The following is a 17056-nucleotide window of genomic DNA, read 5'->3' on the forward strand; positions in this document are numbered from 1 at the left end:
AAGTGGTCCCTCAGTCCAACTTTGAGGGCGCATACGATTCCCCTCGATCTGGGATTGTACCAGAGACTGAGACGCAGTCGTCGACTGACCACAGTCAGGCACAGCCCGCTATCGTTTCTCCTGCAAAGGAGCCAGTTCCACCGCTTGCTGCAAAAGGCCACAAAACAGCACCCATCATACGTCAAACTTCTCCTCACCTTGCTCGTCCCTCCGATTCAAACTCTCGCCCGCTTAATGGAAAGGAAACAGTCCCTACGAGTACTTCTATACCCCTTCCAGTTATTGCTACTGTTACTTCTCTTGATGCCACGCTTGCAGCCTCAAAAAAAGTGAGTACTATAACTCCGTTGTCTAAAATGATCTACATCGTTGACTGCTGTGATATGAAGCCTCTTCATCGTATCCCACAGATATCTCCCTCGACGTTCCGCGCTCACCTTCCACCTCCAAAGCCGCGTTCGGATGAGATTGAGCACGAGCCACTAATGAGTTCCATTGAAAGCTTCGATTCTCCTAAAAGAACACTGGGGAAGAGGCGCATTCGCAATATCATCGAAAGTCCTACGAGTGAGAGTAACGAGACGAGATCCAACCGTGCTGCTGGGATATCCGACTTCGGCTTACGGATACGAGGGCAAGAGCTTTATCACCAGCACGAGAAACGCCAAAAAGAGAGCTTACGGGAGCGACATCAAACGCAGAAGAAGGACCTATTTGAGGTCGTTCGTGCTGGCGCTGATCCGAAAGGCAAAGCTAAGGCCAAGGGACGGGCTATGGATGGAGGCAATGCACCCGAAGCGAAAGTTTCGCATGTGGGTATGAACAGCACGACGGTGACATCACGCACAGAGGATACCGACGACAGTAGAAACCCACCAAATTTAGAAAATCTCCGGGTGCTATTAAGAGAAGAAGAGGAAGAAAGCACACAAGACGTCTTAGGAATACCGCTTCACGTTAACGGACGCAACGTTTTTCCAGAAGAAGAGGGGGAAAACACGCGAGATCTGCAACTTGAAATGCAAGGCCCCTTGTTGGGAACGGAAGCAAATGAGCGTGGCGCTGTAGCAGAAGAAGAAGAAGAAAATTCGCGGGATCTTCAGCTCGAGATGCAACGTTCCCTCTTGGGTGCAGCTGACAATCAACCCATTACAGTAGGAGAGAAAGAAACCACGCGAGATCCCAAACCCGAAGCACAGCCTCTCCCTTCAGACCCAAAAGCTAACGAGCGTGATATTTCAGACGATGAAGAACTTCACGACCTTGGCATGGAAATACAACAATATCTCACACAAGAGAGTGCTAGTGGAAATAACAATGTACAGGACCAAATGGACCACCAAAATGTAGCTGCCGACACCGGGATTCAAGCAACCGAAGAATCCCTTCAGGTTTGTACCAGTTCCTTTATTCGTATTTCCCCTCGGCCGAACTCTGATTTTGGATCAGCCTACAAGAGTCCACGATACTGCACCAAGGCAACGCACAACTGCGGATGATAGAACTTCCATGATAAAACATGACTCGCAACAAGTGAGCCTAATGGTGCAACCAACTCAGGGCGAACGTCCAGAACTCAGTAGTGGGCCAGAGAAATCCTTTTTTGCTGCTTTTGGCTCTCCCGCTGTTGGTGATTTGCCATTTACTCGATCACAGGTCAGTGGCTATGCAGTGCTTAAAACAGTGATGTGCTCATTTTTCCCCGGGATTTGCCACGTGTTATGTAGACTGAGCCTCCAACCCGTAACTTAGCCGAAGCGCTGAATTTACTCAACGTCAAATCAGAAGAGATCGAGCGGTTAGAGCGTGCGTTAGCGCAAGAACGATCGAAATTTACGAAATTGCAGGGCGAGGTTGGTACATTGAAGTCGAAGAACACGACAATGGAGGACTCCATAATGCAAACAGACGAACACCAGGAACAATCCTTATCAGAATCCATGGACCTGACATTTGCGCGCGCACAGTGGGACCTCGAGAAGAGTACATGGGCGAAAGAACGCAGTACGTGGGAAATGGAGCGTGCGGGTTGGGATGCGATACGTGCTGCATGGGACGTTGAGCGCGAGAAACTGAAGTCGGAACATACTGAGCTGACTACGTCGGTTGCTACGCTCACGTCGTCAGCTGATTCCCTAAATGATGCAAGAGCGTCAGCAGAGAAAGACCGTGATTTCTTCCGTGAGCAGTACTCGCAGGCTTCAGGCTATGTGAGCTCTGTACGTGCTGAAAATGCGGAACTCGAGAGGAGAGCTACGATTGCAGAAGGCCAGGCACGGGATGGTATAGCGATGTATAAAGGTCTATTCGAGGTGTGTTTATTCCTTAGCAAACAGTATTTTGGGATGCTCTAACTCTCTTCATTATCGTACGATGTAGACTCAAATAAAGACGCTCAAAGGTGACGTAAGTCGATGGAAGGGTATTGCTGAGCTACTGCAAGAGAAGGATCAACGAACGAATGACGAAATAAGGAGGCGCGCGGGAGAAGAACCTGAACTGCGAGAACAATGCGAACGGCTTCAAGGGCATCTAGAGGCATTTGAAGGGGCGTACCGAAGGTTGAGCGGAGCGCACCGGCAGGGAAGATTGGCGCGCCATAAGCTTGACAAGAAAGTGATGAGGCTCCGGAAAGAAAAAGCCGTGCTTCAAATCCAATTGGAAAATATGGGCAATGCTATTAAGAAAGGCTTGGCGAGGTCCCTCGAGGAGGACTTCACGACAATGGCCGATGCCAGCCTTCGGGAAGACGAAGACGAGGACATGTACACTTGCATGTGGCGCATTGACGGGGGTGTGGAGCAATGTCCAGAAAGTTTTGACTGTATAAAGGTAAGCCGTCTGTTGATCCAGGAATATACAATATGATAATCATGGCGCTTCGCTCGTGAATAGGACATGGAAGGACATATGGTATTGGCTGGTCACATCCAAGGACCTTCAGAATAACCCCAGTGATGTATAATTCTGCTTTCTGCTGTTGTATCTATCATCCGGCTACTCTCGTAGAGTGTTTTTGCTTTAGTATAAGTAGTGTATTTTACGAAACTGAGGATTGGTACTATCTCCTTTGGCATGTGGTTTCCAATTGGGTTTATGTATGTGGCACTGAAAGCCAGTCTCGGAACTAATGAACCTGTTTCTGTCGGTGAATTTATGCGTCTATACCATGTTTGGCCCAATCGATGCAGTCTAGCCTTGCCTGTCATTCGGATCTTGGAAGACATTCAACGAGGCCGGCATATAATCAGACTATAAATTGGGGTGAACTTACAAATGTTTTCCGTCCGAGGCCCATCAAATCAGAGACACAATAGCACTGTAAACATGCCCGCTGCACTCAGGACGGCTCGCCTGGCATCTCTTTTCGTTGCGTTCGCGTTTGGGGTTATCGGTGGCTCTGTTGGCTTGAATGCCCTAATCAAGTGCGTACTCTTCTTTAGCACTTAACCCATTTTAGCTTTCGATGATACCATGGCACGCCTATCAATGGCAACAATCGTTGACGTTGACGTTTCTTTAGGTCAAACCAGGAAAATTCGTACATTCAAAAGACCATAAGCACTCTGCGAGCTCAACTTGGAGATGTAAATGTATACCTTAACACCAATGGTTTGTGCTGGTTCACTATGTTTCATCCCCAAATTCACACACCTGCCCGCTGTCTCATAGATGTATTCCACACTGGAGTCGTTATCACGACAGTCTGTGCCCTCATAGCAGTTCTCACTTTTGTGTACCTCCTCTTCACTTTTTGCTCAATCACCAATCGCCCACTCGGCCTCCGTTTACAAGCTTTCTCTCTCATCTTCTGCGCAGTGTGGCTTTTCGCGACTCTTATTCCCTTTGACGTCTATTTCGCAAACCACTCTGCACAAGTAACTGCCACCCTTGGAGGAACACAAGTCCCTCAATCGCTTATACAATTGCTCGAGAATGAACTCGGTGTGTCGGCCGTTTACAAGCACATATATTACTGTGAGTAGTCTTTACTTGCGCTGTACATACATTACTGAAGTTCTTCCTAGTACGCCTTCTTGCGGTTCTACCCTGGTTTGCTTTCCTTTTCTCCCTCGTCGCAGCCGGTGTTTTGTTAGTTGCTTCTGGGCACGCACGCACTACGGATTATGGCAATGCTGCTAGTACTGCTAGTGAATCAGAGAAGAATGACGACGTCGAGAGAAGTCAGCCACAAGCTTGAGCGTGCAACACGTATTAATGTAGGGTGGAATATGCAAGATTGCTTTTGTTGTACTGTCTGTGAGTGGCCAGTCCTGTCAAAATATCTTTGTGTCTGATCTCCTTGATAATGTTGTAATTTTTCTTGCCAGTTCATGAATGCTATTGTATTCGTAGGCAGATTGTTTTGTAATGTTGTCATGTCCTTTAGGAGCGCAAATGTATCAAATTAGACTTTTGTTAATCATACATATTCAGCATGTGTTAATACTGTCTGAGCAGTATTGTCGTTATTCAGCCTTCAGTACTATGGTCAGTTGGGGCTGTTACGATTTACCCGTATCCGCATCGTAGGCTGCGATGCTTGAAGCTTGAAGGTCTAGTAACAATGGAAGAGAACTCAACACTAATGCTGTCGAACTTTAGAGGGACATAGAACCTTGACATTAGCACGGTAGGTCCGGTGAACGTGGATGTACGAGTGTCATTTTCATGTTGAAGACCATATCCAATTCGTGCAGTAACGAGGAAAGGAATGGTTGACTGTATCATAATAGAAGAGCCAGGTCAGAATCAGAAAAACAGAAAAGGGTGCATGCCGATGAAAGATGCCCACGGCGAATTATGTGGAAATAGGTTTCCACATTTCCTACGAAGTTCGTGCCAGAAGATGGTGTTGCATAGTGCAGAGAGGCGGAAAAATGTAGGACACAATGTTAGCTACATTAAGTCATGCATATCAGCCTACATACTGGGAAAATGCAAAGCTTCCAATTAAAATACCAAATCATGTAAAGTCTCCATATTTGACCAACGCTTGAGTAGAGTTAGTCAAAGCGACTATGTGACCGTTGATAACAAGCTGTAATCCCGCTAGAAAAAATCATTAGTCGGTTTATCATTCGTAAGGAAAGCATACGCACGTTGGTGTCGTGAAAGCGTCCATTGGCAAAACTGTAGAGGGCTCATGTCCAAGTAAATATCCACTGGGAATAATCAGGATGGATGAATGTGTGCTTGAAGTAACTGCAAAAATGATACGATCATATGTGCAGTGGCTATGGGGTTTGACAATGTCGAACTTGAAGCGGCTATTGTAATCCTAGAGACCAAGATTTTACTCTTAATATAAGTCCGTCTGGAATATTATACTTACGAGCATCATGTTCCCTCGTCAAGACGTGCATGCATCCGCCATATAAGGCAGGGCTGTTTCATATCGGAAGAGTGCTGCTGGCAGTCGAAGCTACCTTGGACGGTGAATAGATCTAATTGATAGCTAGAGTTTTTGGTGTGTGAGTAGTGGAAAATTCGGTTGATTCGCGATTGTTCAGCAAGTCCAAAGTACATACCGTACAATATGGTTTCCAGCCACATGCATGTCATATTCATCTGGCCGAAAGGAGGGATGTTTTCAGCAGTCGAAAACATCCTAGTAGTTGGAAAGGGATCGCATAGTGTTGGGGGCGGCTGGGGAGGAGAAAAGACATCGAGAAACGATGATGAGTCTAATCTCGATGTTGTGCTGCTTATAGCATAGCCCTCCAGGCATCGTGATCTCAAGGCGGGTGATCAGAAGGAAAACTTGAAACATTCCCCAAGCTGCACTCAGTAAATGACTATACCAAAACTGATAGTATTTGTATTTGGGTGCTCCGTGAACGTCGCTGCATCACGAGGATGGGTAGATATACAGGTTCGTGAGACAGAAAGGACCATCAGGCGCTAGGCTTCCTCCGATATGATGCACCACTAAAGACTGACTGCAAACAAAGCAATTCAAGTCAGGAAGACACTATGGATTGTCGAGAGCGATAGCAAACATGAGCGAGCGGCTCATTCAGAGTATTCTGGAGTCGATTCCTCTCGATACATGGCTTCATGTGTGGCTGACAGGTTCAAAAGAGTGATGTACCGTACGACATGAAAACTACAGCATGCTGTGTAAAACACGTCGTTTTCTGGAACTTGCCTTGGACGTGTGGCAAATTCCGCGAGTGCAACTTGATCTCCTAGTCTTTGAGTGCTTGAAATGTGTGGATCTCTGTAAACTTAGAAATAAGTAGTAGGGTGAGCGTAGTTGGGGTTTGATACCAATGGCAGATAATATTTCCACCCACATAACGGAGCATCAATGGTGTGGCACCACTCTCTTCGAGTACGGCTTGCACTACATTTCGAGACGACAGTCAGGCTAGTTCCGAGGAGTACGAACTCCTATAATATAGTATACCCTGGTATCATGAAGCAGTGTGTATGATCATAACGTAGTTGGAGATCATGGCGAACTTGTCGGACAATGCACCACGAAAGGACATATGTATTTGATGATAGAACAGCACACCATACGTGGAGCTAGAAGAAAAAACTTGTAAGATGACAGTGAAATGAGGAATGAACAAAGATTTATTCCAAACCGAACTTTAGAGTTTCCACTCCAGTATCATGACGCAGCAGTAAACACCGTGTCAGACCTTTCAGACCTTTCGTGTGGTGATAACTTGAAGTAGTCGCCGGTTCAAGTTTAGTTATAGTGTATCCGAGTCATTGACACTCTACTTGGCAGTTCCAGTTCACACGCTCGTAGCTCCCTTACTCAGAATCGAGTGTTCTCTGGGCATTGAACATATGATCCATCATCGATATCATGTATCATCATTGTGGTAAGTTATGTATACCCAGAGCCGCGGTGTTTGTAAAATCGACATATCTTGGGATCATGATGTAGCAATACTGCTCTTTATTAGTACCAAATGGAAGTTTCTCGGTGGTACATGCTTGTGAGTTACTTAGTCGTTGTTCTGTCAGCTCGTATACATACATTCGGATTCTATAGTGATGTGGTGACCAGTAGGCAAGGTCTAAGGAAACCATCATCTTGCCACACAGGGTTGTTTGTTCTCATACACACTTAACGACCTTCGTTTTTTTGATCGTAGTTGCCACTGTAAACACCAAGCGCATTACTTTTCAGTTCGTAAGTATGCTGTGTTACTACTATATATCAAGACCTCGTCGCACGGCCATCTGGTCTTTCCCATAGTCGTTCAGAAGCCAGTAATGATCAATTCTGTTATGTTCTTCCTATCTTCGTTTCGCGGAACTCTCCAGAGAGTTTTTTCTAGGGTCATTGATCGCCGTCTTGATGCGGTGGCGCCTATTCAAGTACTTATCATCCCAGAACATATCTGCATAGATTCCATTCGGCTTCTTTCCCCTGTCTTCAATAGCTCTTTACGATCTATCGATTCTGATATTGCAAACGTGACCATGCCCTCGACGACTCAAATGACCTTAACGTCCATATGGCTAGAATCTATTGCGTACGGTGAGCTACACAGGCACTTCCATTTTCCAACTCTGAAATCTGCCTTTCTAGGTATAAAGTGAGTTAAAATCAATAACTCGTCCGTTTTTCTTTCGGTCACATATTCTGTATAGTTGCGCACTGTTCTCTCGAAGTACCTCTGTGCTATTACGACGACAAGCCCGTGATGGTCTCAAGTGAGTCGCAAGTGGCTCTGGGCTATATCTATTTATTTATATCCTCCCCAGATATTCGAGTAGATTTCTCCTTGTCGCGAGCACGTTTCTGGTTATAACAGCCACTGTGCATATGATATTGTCTTTCCTGCAGTTACTGAAGGGTTTCACGGATTCAGCCATTTTATCCAAGCCCCTTGGCACCGATGTCTACCTTGTCTCTAATACATTGCTTGTTATCAATCTTGCCTTATACGTTGCCAATGTACGCACCACCCAAAATATAACTTGTTTCCCTTCATTCATCTTTATTCGTCAGGCTATCACTCAGGAGCTGTTGCTGGTGAGTATTCAATATCATGCACACCATGTTGGATGAGTTTCACATGATTTGTGTTTCTCGTAGATATGGAGATTATATGTTATTCTCAATCGCAGTAGAATAGCGTGCGTCTTACCAGTAAGCATCTTCTTCGTTTCCATACTATATCTATCATTAATTAAGGCTAGGTTGTTATCTTAATCGGAAACGCTAGTAAGTCCTGCTCTTCTCATACAGGCGTCATGGGTAATTTCTAATGATTCATTTATCCCAGTATCTGGGTACATGGGTATCTATCATTTCTCCCAGAGTCCAGGGTCAATGCACCCCCTCAAGGCGTTTATATTATCATACTGGATAACTGGCTTCTTTCTCAATGCCATGCTGACATGCACCATTGCACGTTACATCTGGCGAGTAAGTAGAGATGCTTACGGCATGAATCGCTCAGACTACAGAAGTGCCGTCCGATTTGTAGTCGAGTCAGGTGCCTTGGTGACGAGCTGTGCACTCGTTATGACGTGCTTGTACATTGCAGGAAGTGTGGCAGGCCCAATATCTGAAAATGTAGCCATACAATTGAATGTGAGTACACCTTACGATACACTACGTCTCTTTATTCATATTGTGCTCTAATCGTATGGCTGAAATTCCTGTTGGTTCTAGACTGCGAACCCTTTGCTTATCGTTGCTCGAGTGGGGACCCACGTCAACGATTCAGCATCGCATAGCACTTTCATTCTTACTCGCCCTATCGACTTTCGTGTTGATGCCGCTCGACCTCGTTCAGTGGATTCTCTCGCAGATCCAGCAGACGCATCCAAATATATCCAGCCATAATGATTTTCACCGCAGTGTGATTTGTATCGCCGAATGCAGAGTGTTGCTTCTGTTATTAAATCTCACTATTTAATTGACCGGATGGGTTTACGTACAGAACTTGCCCATGACGAGACGTCTCAATGTTGTCAGATCGACTCCAGGACAGTCAGTATCTATACAAACATACCTTCAATGTAGGCTGTGCATAGCAAGGCACTAACAGCGCATGAATATGGCCAATGTACAATGCTCCATTAACAACTGCGTCAATAGAATGCTGTTGTAATTTTGTTGTTTAGCGACTGACGGTCAAAGCTCGAGCGGCCGTATTCCTTTTTCTTCTTCTGTGTCAATATCACGAAAGGTGTAGCCCAAACTCACTCATTACAATTATAATGCCAATATAACCTGTGAGTATTCATGTCATTCGGTATTCTGTCCAACATAAGACCTTAATTACTTTGCGTAATCCATAGCAGTCCTCCTCTTTGTATTTTTCCAATAAAACGAAAACCAAGACTCTTACACTTAAAACACGAGAGCCAACAGTCAGTCTCGCGAGTTTTAGTCAGATTATAATGGGATGTTCTGAAGATGAAATGCACCATCATGAATCGGTCTGTCAGAAAATAAGGATCTGATCGGGCACTTTGGAGGTGTCCTGCTGTCATGACAAGGCTTAAAAAAGAACAGTAATCGCTGCTGAGCGCTGAGTAGGACAGAGGCACTGCAAGTGCGTGTATGCAACAATGGCCTCAAGAGTACTACTACTACGTAGTACTGTCCAGTTGTGAGTCCGCATCGATCGGCTTGCCCCACTCCTTATTCTGCCTCCAAATCGACAAGCAATGACTTTGACCACATTAAAATAAATCAAGGCGAGAACACAAGTCAAGGCACACGTACTCAAGTGCCTATACTATCTTGACTTGTAACATTTCATTATTTTGTGTGTACAGACTGAGGTCTAATATCTTCTTACTCTCCTGTTTATTTCTAGATCTACCACCCTTGTAGTGCAATCTTTCCCATTCAAGTACGGCACATACACGCTGTATAGCAGAACTTCAGGTTCTTTCCGATGTACACGCATCTAAGCCTCAAGTTACGAAAATGACCAATATGGCGCATTGTTATTGGTCCTTGTGTATAATCATCATCGGCGCACATATTGATGGTTTTGCTGCCATCAGCGCTGAGACCCTCGTTATTGGTGCAACAGGAGAAAACCCTGTGGCGGGTAGATGTGCCGATGATGGTCTAGTACATTTTTCATATACAAGGTCAGCTTACCAGACCACCTAGTTGAGTACTATCAATTTGCATTAGTGAGCTAGATTCCCTCGGATGGACATTTGAATTTTCCCACTAATACTGCATTATCCAAGAAATTATAGATGGCATGAACCTGTGTCTGCTGTGCTGTGATTCTATCTTTGTTCTTTGTTGGACATCCTCATCATCAAAGTTGGGAGATCGCTGTGGATGCGGAATGATACTGATGTTACAGAAAGCACGAACCCACTTATAAAGTGCACTTGGCATGTTCTGTCCCAACGGCCTCCTTTTTTCTACCATCTCTCAGTTTCGCATACATACTGCCAGAAGTATGTCTTCAGTGACTCAAATGACGTTGACATCTATGTGGTTGGAGGTCCTCGCATATGGTAAACTATTCATTTTGACACAATGATTCTGTGATCTAAAGACCTTCCAGGTGTGAAGTACAGAAATCCAATACTAGTTTCTGTTTCATTCTCTGACCGCCGGGTCTAGCTCTGTGCTTTTCTCTATATGTGTCTTTGTTTTATTAGGGCGACAAGCAGAAGAAAGATTGAAGTGAGTCGATTTTTATCAGCGTTTCATTACTCGACTTCTCACTATATCAACCGTACCAACCTGTTGTCTTGCAGATACTCAAGTAGACTCCTTCTTTTTGCAAGCACATTCCTATTCACGACAGCCACCGTACATATGACACTATCTTTCCTGCAATTACTGAAGGCATTCACGGATTCCGCGATCATTTCCAAGCCTCGTGGCACAGATGTCTACCTTGCTTCTAATTCGTTGCTCGTCACTAATGATATATTGTATGTCATTAACGTATGTGTGTTCTATGGCGTCAACTGTTTAATATCATCTGAAATTGTTAGACAGGTTTTTGCGCAAGATCTCCTTTTGGTGAGTATCAAGCACATATGCCATCCGTATCTAATGGCTCATAAGCCGTGCTTAATTTTGCATTGTCTTTTAAAGATATGGAAACTGCATGTTGTCTTGAATCACAGATGGAGAGTTTGCATCCTACCGGTAAGGATTATTTGTTCTTCTCTTTCCATTCCAACGCATTTTATCCATGGGTACCAGTTGTTTCTTTTGATTGCCAATGTTGGTGAGTCTTGTAATTCCTCAAGTGTATTATCTGCTGTTCGAGTATTTTTTCTTCGTTCGTCCCAGTGTGCGCATCTGTGGGCATATACCATCTCTCACGTGCTCCAGCAGCCGGACTTGATGACTCCTATCTATCGCGTCTTGTCAAAATATTCACATTATCGGGCTGGGCACTCGGCTTCTCCCTAAATGCTGGTTTGACCTGTAGTATCGCCTATTACCTATGGCGAGTAGGTAAAGGAAAAAATTATGTTGGCCGTTCAGACTACAAGAGTGCTATCCGGCTCGTGGTCGAATCCGGTGCACTAATGACGAGTTGTACGTTCATTATGCTGTGCTTATACATAGCGGGCAGTGTGGCAGGCCCTATTGCAATCAATGTAGCCGTGCAAGTAAATGTGAGTGTCGGAAACACACACAGTCTCACCTTGAGCTGATTTGACTTCAGACCGCTACGCCTTTGCTTATTGTCGTGCGTGTCGGGATGGTTCATTATAGAAATTCTGACATGCCTACCGCCTCAGACCATACCCAGTCTACAGTGGCAATCGACGTCCATATCGATGTCATGCAGCCGACGGATCCTCTCACTGCATATCCAGTAGATTGTCCGGCACAAAAAAGCCAATGTGGCAGGTTCATGACCATAATTTCCGCAGCGAGCGCTTGCGGGGGTCGCTAGCTAAATGCAAGACCTATTCTCATTCTTTTGTCTCATACGCAGTTTGTACACATACCAGCTCTACTTCAGATACCGTCCTTTTTGGTGTTGTCGCAACTCAAGATTGATGTCTTGTATTTAGGCTGCATAGTTATTTGACCCTCACTTGACTCAAAAGGCATTAATAGACACCAACGGCAGGAATAATATCATAGATCTGGGTCAATCTCTGCTGTCACCGTGGCGTCAGTGATGCCGAACAAGATTAGAAAATCACGTATTTCCTGTGCTTTTGCCCATAACTATGTTCAGTGGCCCTGAAGCATACTTTATCTTAGCTTTTCAAATTGTAGAGTTGTGTTCCTGGTACCGTCAGGTCTCCGCAGTAAGTGCCAGTCTTCGGTTATCCGAACCGTCCTATATGCTGTAGCATCGTTATCATCTAACCACATATGTCGGATACCTCCGAATGTTCTGATGCTCAGCTCCCCAATTACAGCATAGATTAGGTGCAATATCATACAGCATCTTCCGAGTCGGCATCAGTTCCACCAGGCAAATGCGATATTGGTAGAGATTTCTTCCTTCATATTGGTTTCAAAGGCCTATAAATCAGTTTACAGGGCTTGTAGAAATACATAACGGTGCCATCACTGATTCAGTTTCTCAAAAGAAATTATATCTCCCTACACTTTTCTACCCCATGCTTTGTGACACCTGCTCAGCTGTCAGAGGAACATCCCGGTAAAATGGTATGTCAAACGTCGTCCAGTAAAAAAATTGTGTTCACTTGCAGTACAGCCCATGGCGTATAAAGCAGAGACGTTATCTGATTTCCTCAATCTATGTCAAAGTTTTCTGGCTGCATAACACCGATACTTGACCGTCGCCATGGCTATACCTCCTATAGCTCAGATGACCTTGACCTCTACATGGATCGAGTCTCTGTTATATGGTAAGTCCAATCTCTTACAGAGTATTCAGTTTGCGAATTAAACGTATGATTTGTTACTCAGGCGCTAAGTAATAACACTTGTACTGGTTCGTTTACGATCTTTTGCCTAACTATTGCAATCTAGCTGTGTGCTTTTCGCCTGTTGTATCTTCATATTATTGAAACGGCGTAGGAGTCAATCTCTCAGGCAAGTGGTGCTCGAAGCTCTCAAATCATAGGGACTAGTAACATGTTTGAGTCTCCAGATTCTCGAACAGCATACTTATCTTAACAAGCGTCACTCTATTTATCACGGCCACCGTACATGCGCTCTTGTCTTTCCTACAGCTATTGCACGCATTCATAGATCCAGCCATTGCGTCCAAGCCTCATGGTGCAGACACCTATCTTATGTCTAATCCTTTGTTTGTCGCCAATTTCATCCTTTATGTTGCAAACGTGAGGTGGTTTTTCTCATACGTATCTAGATATCAGTCTTACTTTTATTTAACTCCTAGGCTATGGTGCAGCACTTATTAATGGTGAGTCGTATATAAGAAATCCACCTCACTCACTCACGTCCCTGTAGATATGGAGGTTGTACGTTATATTTGATTATCGTTGGAAGATATGCGTATTGCCAGTGAGATTGTTTTTGGTTGTCATTTGATTCTCTCTCACAGACCAATCTCAGCTAATTGCCTTGATTGCCAATGATTGTAAGCTTGTTCATCACAAAAAAATCCAGCTATTATCCTGATCTTACTCAGCCTGTGCATATACGGCTGCATTCTACCTTTCACAACCCACGGCACAACAGGATTCAATCATACCACCACACGGATTCAAAGTGTTCATGATATTTGGCTGGTTATTGGGTTTTATGATCAATTTGGGTCTGACGGGCGGCATTGCACACAGACTCTTTCGAACAGGCAAAAGGTCATTGGCTGTAGTTGGACCGGACTACATTGGTATTGCTTTGATTGTGATAGAGTCGGGAGCTTTGATGACGGGCTGCACGCTCGTTATGATGAGTTTGTACTTTTCTGGTAATGTGGCAGGCGTAATAGCGATTGGCGTAGCTGCTCAAGTGAACGTGAGTACTTCTACAAAATGGTGGCGTTCACTGGACTAAATAGGTTGAGCATGATAGACATCAACTCCCTTACTCATCGTTGTGCGTGTTAGCCTTGGAACGCTCTGGAATCATGATGTGTTACCTGCTGCAAGCTGCCCCCAATCCGTCAATCTGAAGAGGTTTCAACGTCGGTACCCACTAAATATTGACGTCTAAGTTGATGCTGTGCAGTCGATAAATTGTCCCAGTACATTCAATAGATTTCTCCATGACAAATAGACACCCACAGCGCACGGCTTTTCATAAAGCACGCGCCCTGAATTCGGATCACCCCAGTTTCTGCTTGAGCATATCTTGCATGTCTCACATAATTCTCAGTACCCCTCTCCAAAATCCGTCATTAATCTGCAAGCACTTACATCGTCTGATTCACCAAATAGAAAGCTACAATTTCCAAGCTAAACATAGTTCCAGTTAACCAAAAGGCGTCCAGACAATGGAGCAAGTGCTTCGAAAGCATCAGGAGTCAAATCGATATCATACCCCCCACACCCAGCACACTCGTCTATTACTGTCACATTGACTGATTTGCCTTCATCTGTATTCAAAAAATTGTAACCATTCAGCCAGTCAGGTTGGAGAGGTCCAACGGAGGAAAGATGTCCATACAGGTAACTGTAATGAGTTTCCCGCACTCTTCTCCGCTGAATTGACTGGGAGAGAGAGCAACGAGAAAATCGTAATTAGTTGGCTGTGCAGTCCCGCAAGAGCCACCGGGCTCATAAAAGGTAGCTAGGGAAACAAATAACTTGTCAACCCAGAAATGCCGAACCAGTAGTAATTGGCATACCTTCACCAGTATAAGCTAGACCGGTGCTCATCATAGACAATACAAGTATCAGACATTTAAACGAAGATCCCTGAGTCATTGCACTAAGAGTAGTAACAAACCTCAAACAAAATAAAAGGGATGGGCGTCGTGACTTCGAAGTTTGGGTAGGCGTTATAAGTTTATCATCATGCGGAGAGGACGGGGATGCGAGGAATTCTTGATCGCGAGTATACTAAAAGACGAATGAAAGGATGCCAATGTGAAGCCCTTATGGAGGTGAGTTGCACTTGATGATAGCCCGCTTTCATAGTGCTGTGTCTATATGATAGCTCTGAAACGCACAAAGAAAGTAGTATAAAAAAACGGAACTAAGTCCCGCTTTATGCGAGGACAGCTAAACGGTTCTGAAGATAAAATCAGAAGTTACAACATACTTTGGGGGCTGAGCTCTTGTTCAGGATAGACCATTTGGCTGAATGCAGAGGTACGGGTACGGAGTCCAACAAAGTCACAGTTGGGCGCCTCTTCAGAATTTCGTTTCACTAAGATGGATGGAGGTACTGTCTGAATCACCATCATGGTAGTCAGTAGGTTGTGTATTAAGTTGTAAACATATACAAAATGTTCTTTGTGAGCCGGCTGAGAATTGAGCACCCCTAAGACTTGAGGAATTACTGTGCCGAGTTCTTGTAATCGCTGTCAAAGTGAGATTCGTCAGCTTAGACCGAGCACAAAGTTCATGTAATTACGACAGAGTTTATTCCCAGTTCCTTGAAGGCGTCAAATGGATCCCGAATTAAATCATAGTAGGTCACTAGTAAGAGCTGAAGCAACAACGACCTGAGATATAATTTACGAAAGCTTATGGCCAGGGGCCCCAGGAACATTACATTGCGTTGAGGATCATAGTCAGACATATGATTTCACACACAAAGTTGAATGATTTCGCTCTTGTTTGCTGTGACCTTCGGATTTTGCATCCTTGACTGTGATCTGCCCAGTGCTTATATGTAGATTCTCTACCGAAGTTGCTTTTTTTGAAGAATTTGTGAATTACTCGCCTTTATTTATGAAACCTGGACAGCGGATATACAGTATGAAGTCCGATCACGCAGTTTTCGATACGACCAGCTATCGCGGCCATAGTATGACTCGATTCGAAGCAGGCTCAGAAGTACTAGCAAGAAGCGAGTGCGCCACAATTCACTTTTGCAAAATGAAGCTTGCGCCGAATACGCCGAATACGGGCAACAATAGTAACTTGAAGTGCGCCTGCCTGTGAATGGAAACCTTGGTAGTAACTGTCTGGAAAGACTTTGCACAGGACAATATATAACATTACGATGAACTAGTACTAGGACACTATAGGTTACTGTGTTATTGTTGGGCACTAAGACAAGCACAGCACTTCGTATCTCTTAATTAAGCGTAGTTCCAGGTGACGGGGATACGTCCAAGAGTCTCTGACGCAAGGGCGGAGAATGCGCTAGGAGACAGGTCGATATCATCTGCCCCACATCCAAGGCACTTGTCCGCAACGGTAACATTGATCGTTTTACCCTGATCTATATGTTATAAAAGGTGTCATCATTCTGGCAGGACGCAGAAAGGTTTGTATACGCACAGGTGACGCTGACTTTGCCGCCACAGTGAGAGCCTGAGCCATATTGAGCGGTGGAGAGAGCGACGATAAAGTCGGTGTCCTTGTTGGTAACCCCGCAAGCACCCAGACCGGTATAATAGTATGTAGCTAGGGGACGAAACATGTTAATTAGTTGCACATCTTGAAGCTATAAAGAACAACTTACCGTCTCCAGAGAAAGCAGAAACACTGTTTACCAGCATCGTGATAGACGATACGAGCATAACACGTTTGACGAAGGAGTACATTGTTAATGTCGATATAAGCGGATTATAACTGATAGAGTGATCACTCGAGTTGTAAGAGGAGAATATTTGGATGCTGAACTTTGAAGGAGCAACCCGCCTTTTAAGCATATTTTGGAGTGAAGAAACGTTAGTGGAGCAGTGTCCTATGCGTCAGAAAAGGATCAGATGAAGGCGTTGACTGGGACATTGCTAGGGTATGGTGAAGTGACGGCATATGACCATTGATACCCCCCGAAACCTGTACTACTGGGCTATGAAATGCTTGTGTTTGAAGTTTGAAGTTAGAGTAAAGGACGAAACCATGCTAATTTTTCTGACTGCATAGGATAGCACCAAAAAATAGGTACCGTATAGCTTCATTGATGCAAAGTGCTGATGCTTGTGGAGACAAAACCTGCGATAAATTGAAGACGATATAAGGATTGAAGCAAAGAACATATAGTGCGTTCGAAGTTGAC

At 44.6% G+C, this 17056-nt stretch overlaps 9 protein-coding genes across 9 annotated transcripts; 6 read left to right on the top strand and 3 right to left on the bottom strand.

Moving 5' to 3' along the window:
* Positions 1-260: 260 nt before the first annotated feature.
* Positions 261-1123, top strand: SERLADRAFT_478500 (uncharacterized protein; the record flags this gene model as incomplete). The annotated part of the gene is made up of 1 exon (XM_007323330.1): positions 261-1123. A coding segment is annotated over one exon (765 nt), but the record flags the coding sequence as incomplete, so codon positions are not given.
* Positions 1124-1186: 63 nt separating this feature from the next.
* On the top strand, positions 1187-3150 carry SERLADRAFT_478501 (uncharacterized protein; the record flags this gene model as incomplete). Its single annotated transcript, XM_007323331.1, has 6 exons — positions 1187-1305; positions 1326-1391; positions 1450-1656; positions 1728-2312; positions 2380-2832; positions 2896-3150. 6 exons carry the CDS (start codon positions 1246-1248, stop codon positions 2947-2949), a joined length of 1425 nt encoding a protein of 474 aa, XP_007323393.1.
* A 135-nt stretch (positions 3151-3285) lies between these two features.
* Positions 3286-4474, top strand: SERLADRAFT_478502 (uncharacterized protein; the record flags this gene model as incomplete). The annotated part of the gene is made up of 5 exons (XM_007323332.1): positions 3286-3425; positions 3524-3612; positions 3673-3978; positions 4029-4260; positions 4332-4474. 4 exons carry the CDS (start codon positions 3328-3330, stop codon positions 4199-4201), a joined length of 666 nt encoding a protein of 221 aa, XP_007323394.1.
* Positions 4475-4512: 38 nt separating this feature from the next.
* Positions 4513-4731, bottom strand: SERLADRAFT_374017 (uncharacterized protein; the record flags this gene model as incomplete). The annotated part of the gene is made up of 2 exons (XM_007323333.1): positions 4513-4558; positions 4619-4731. The coding sequence occupies 2 exons, from the start codon at positions 4729-4731 to the stop codon at positions 4513-4515; spliced, it is 159 nt and encodes a 52-aa protein (XP_007323395.1).
* A 2508-nt stretch (positions 4732-7239) lies between these two features.
* Positions 7240-8824, top strand: SERLADRAFT_442775 (uncharacterized protein; the record flags this gene model as incomplete). Its single annotated transcript, XM_007323334.1, has 9 exons — positions 7240-7507; positions 7559-7565; positions 7621-7683; positions 7735-7927; positions 7982-8005; positions 8069-8122; positions 8173-8197; positions 8259-8569; positions 8651-8824. The coding sequence occupies 9 exons, from the start codon at positions 7240-7242 to the stop codon at positions 8822-8824; spliced, it is 1119 nt and encodes a 372-aa protein (XP_007323396.1).
* Positions 8825-10415: 1591 nt separating this feature from the next.
* SERLADRAFT_418209 (uncharacterized protein) lies at positions 10416-12246 on the top strand (the record flags this gene model as incomplete). The annotated part of the gene is made up of 11 exons (XM_007323335.1): positions 10416-10473; positions 10621-10645; positions 10720-10912; positions 10967-10990; positions 11066-11119; positions 11177-11201; positions 11435-11518; positions 11549-11598; positions 11649-11801; positions 12013-12106; positions 12200-12246. Coding segments are annotated over 11 exons (807 nt in total), but the record flags the coding sequence as incomplete, so codon positions are not given.
* Positions 12247-12337: 91 nt separating this feature from the next.
* On the top strand, positions 12338-13962 carry SERLADRAFT_478507 (uncharacterized protein; the record flags this gene model as incomplete). The annotated part of the gene is made up of 10 exons (XM_007323336.1): positions 12338-12431; positions 12485-12613; positions 12663-12817; positions 12941-13003; positions 13062-13254; positions 13314-13337; positions 13385-13438; positions 13490-13514; positions 13566-13894; positions 13952-13962. Coding segments are annotated over 8 exons (762 nt in total), but the record flags the coding sequence as incomplete, so codon positions are not given.
* A 372-nt stretch (positions 13963-14334) lies between these two features.
* SERLADRAFT_442777 (uncharacterized protein) lies at positions 14335-15625 on the bottom strand (the record flags this gene model as incomplete). Its single annotated transcript, XM_007323337.1, has 7 exons — positions 14335-14474; positions 14546-14668; positions 14727-14940; positions 14996-15039; positions 15143-15272; positions 15327-15404; positions 15458-15625. 7 exons carry the CDS (start codon positions 15623-15625, stop codon positions 14335-14337), a joined length of 897 nt encoding a protein of 298 aa, XP_007323399.1.
* A 505-nt stretch (positions 15626-16130) lies between these two features.
* Positions 16131-16598, bottom strand: SERLADRAFT_411406 (uncharacterized protein; the record flags this gene model as incomplete). Its single annotated transcript, XM_007323338.1, has 3 exons — positions 16131-16273; positions 16333-16458; positions 16517-16598. The coding sequence occupies 3 exons, from the start codon at positions 16596-16598 to the stop codon at positions 16131-16133; spliced, it is 351 nt and encodes a 116-aa protein (XP_007323400.1).
* Between the last annotated feature and the right edge of the window lie 458 nt (positions 16599-17056).

The sequence above is a fragment of the Serpula lacrymans genome (genome assembly GCF_000218685.1).
Source record: "Serpula lacrymans var. lacrymans S7.9 unplaced genomic scaffold SERLAscaffold_15, whole genome shotgun sequence".
Lineage (NCBI taxonomy): Eukaryota > Fungi > Basidiomycota > Agaricomycetes > Boletales > Serpulaceae > Serpula > Serpula lacrymans.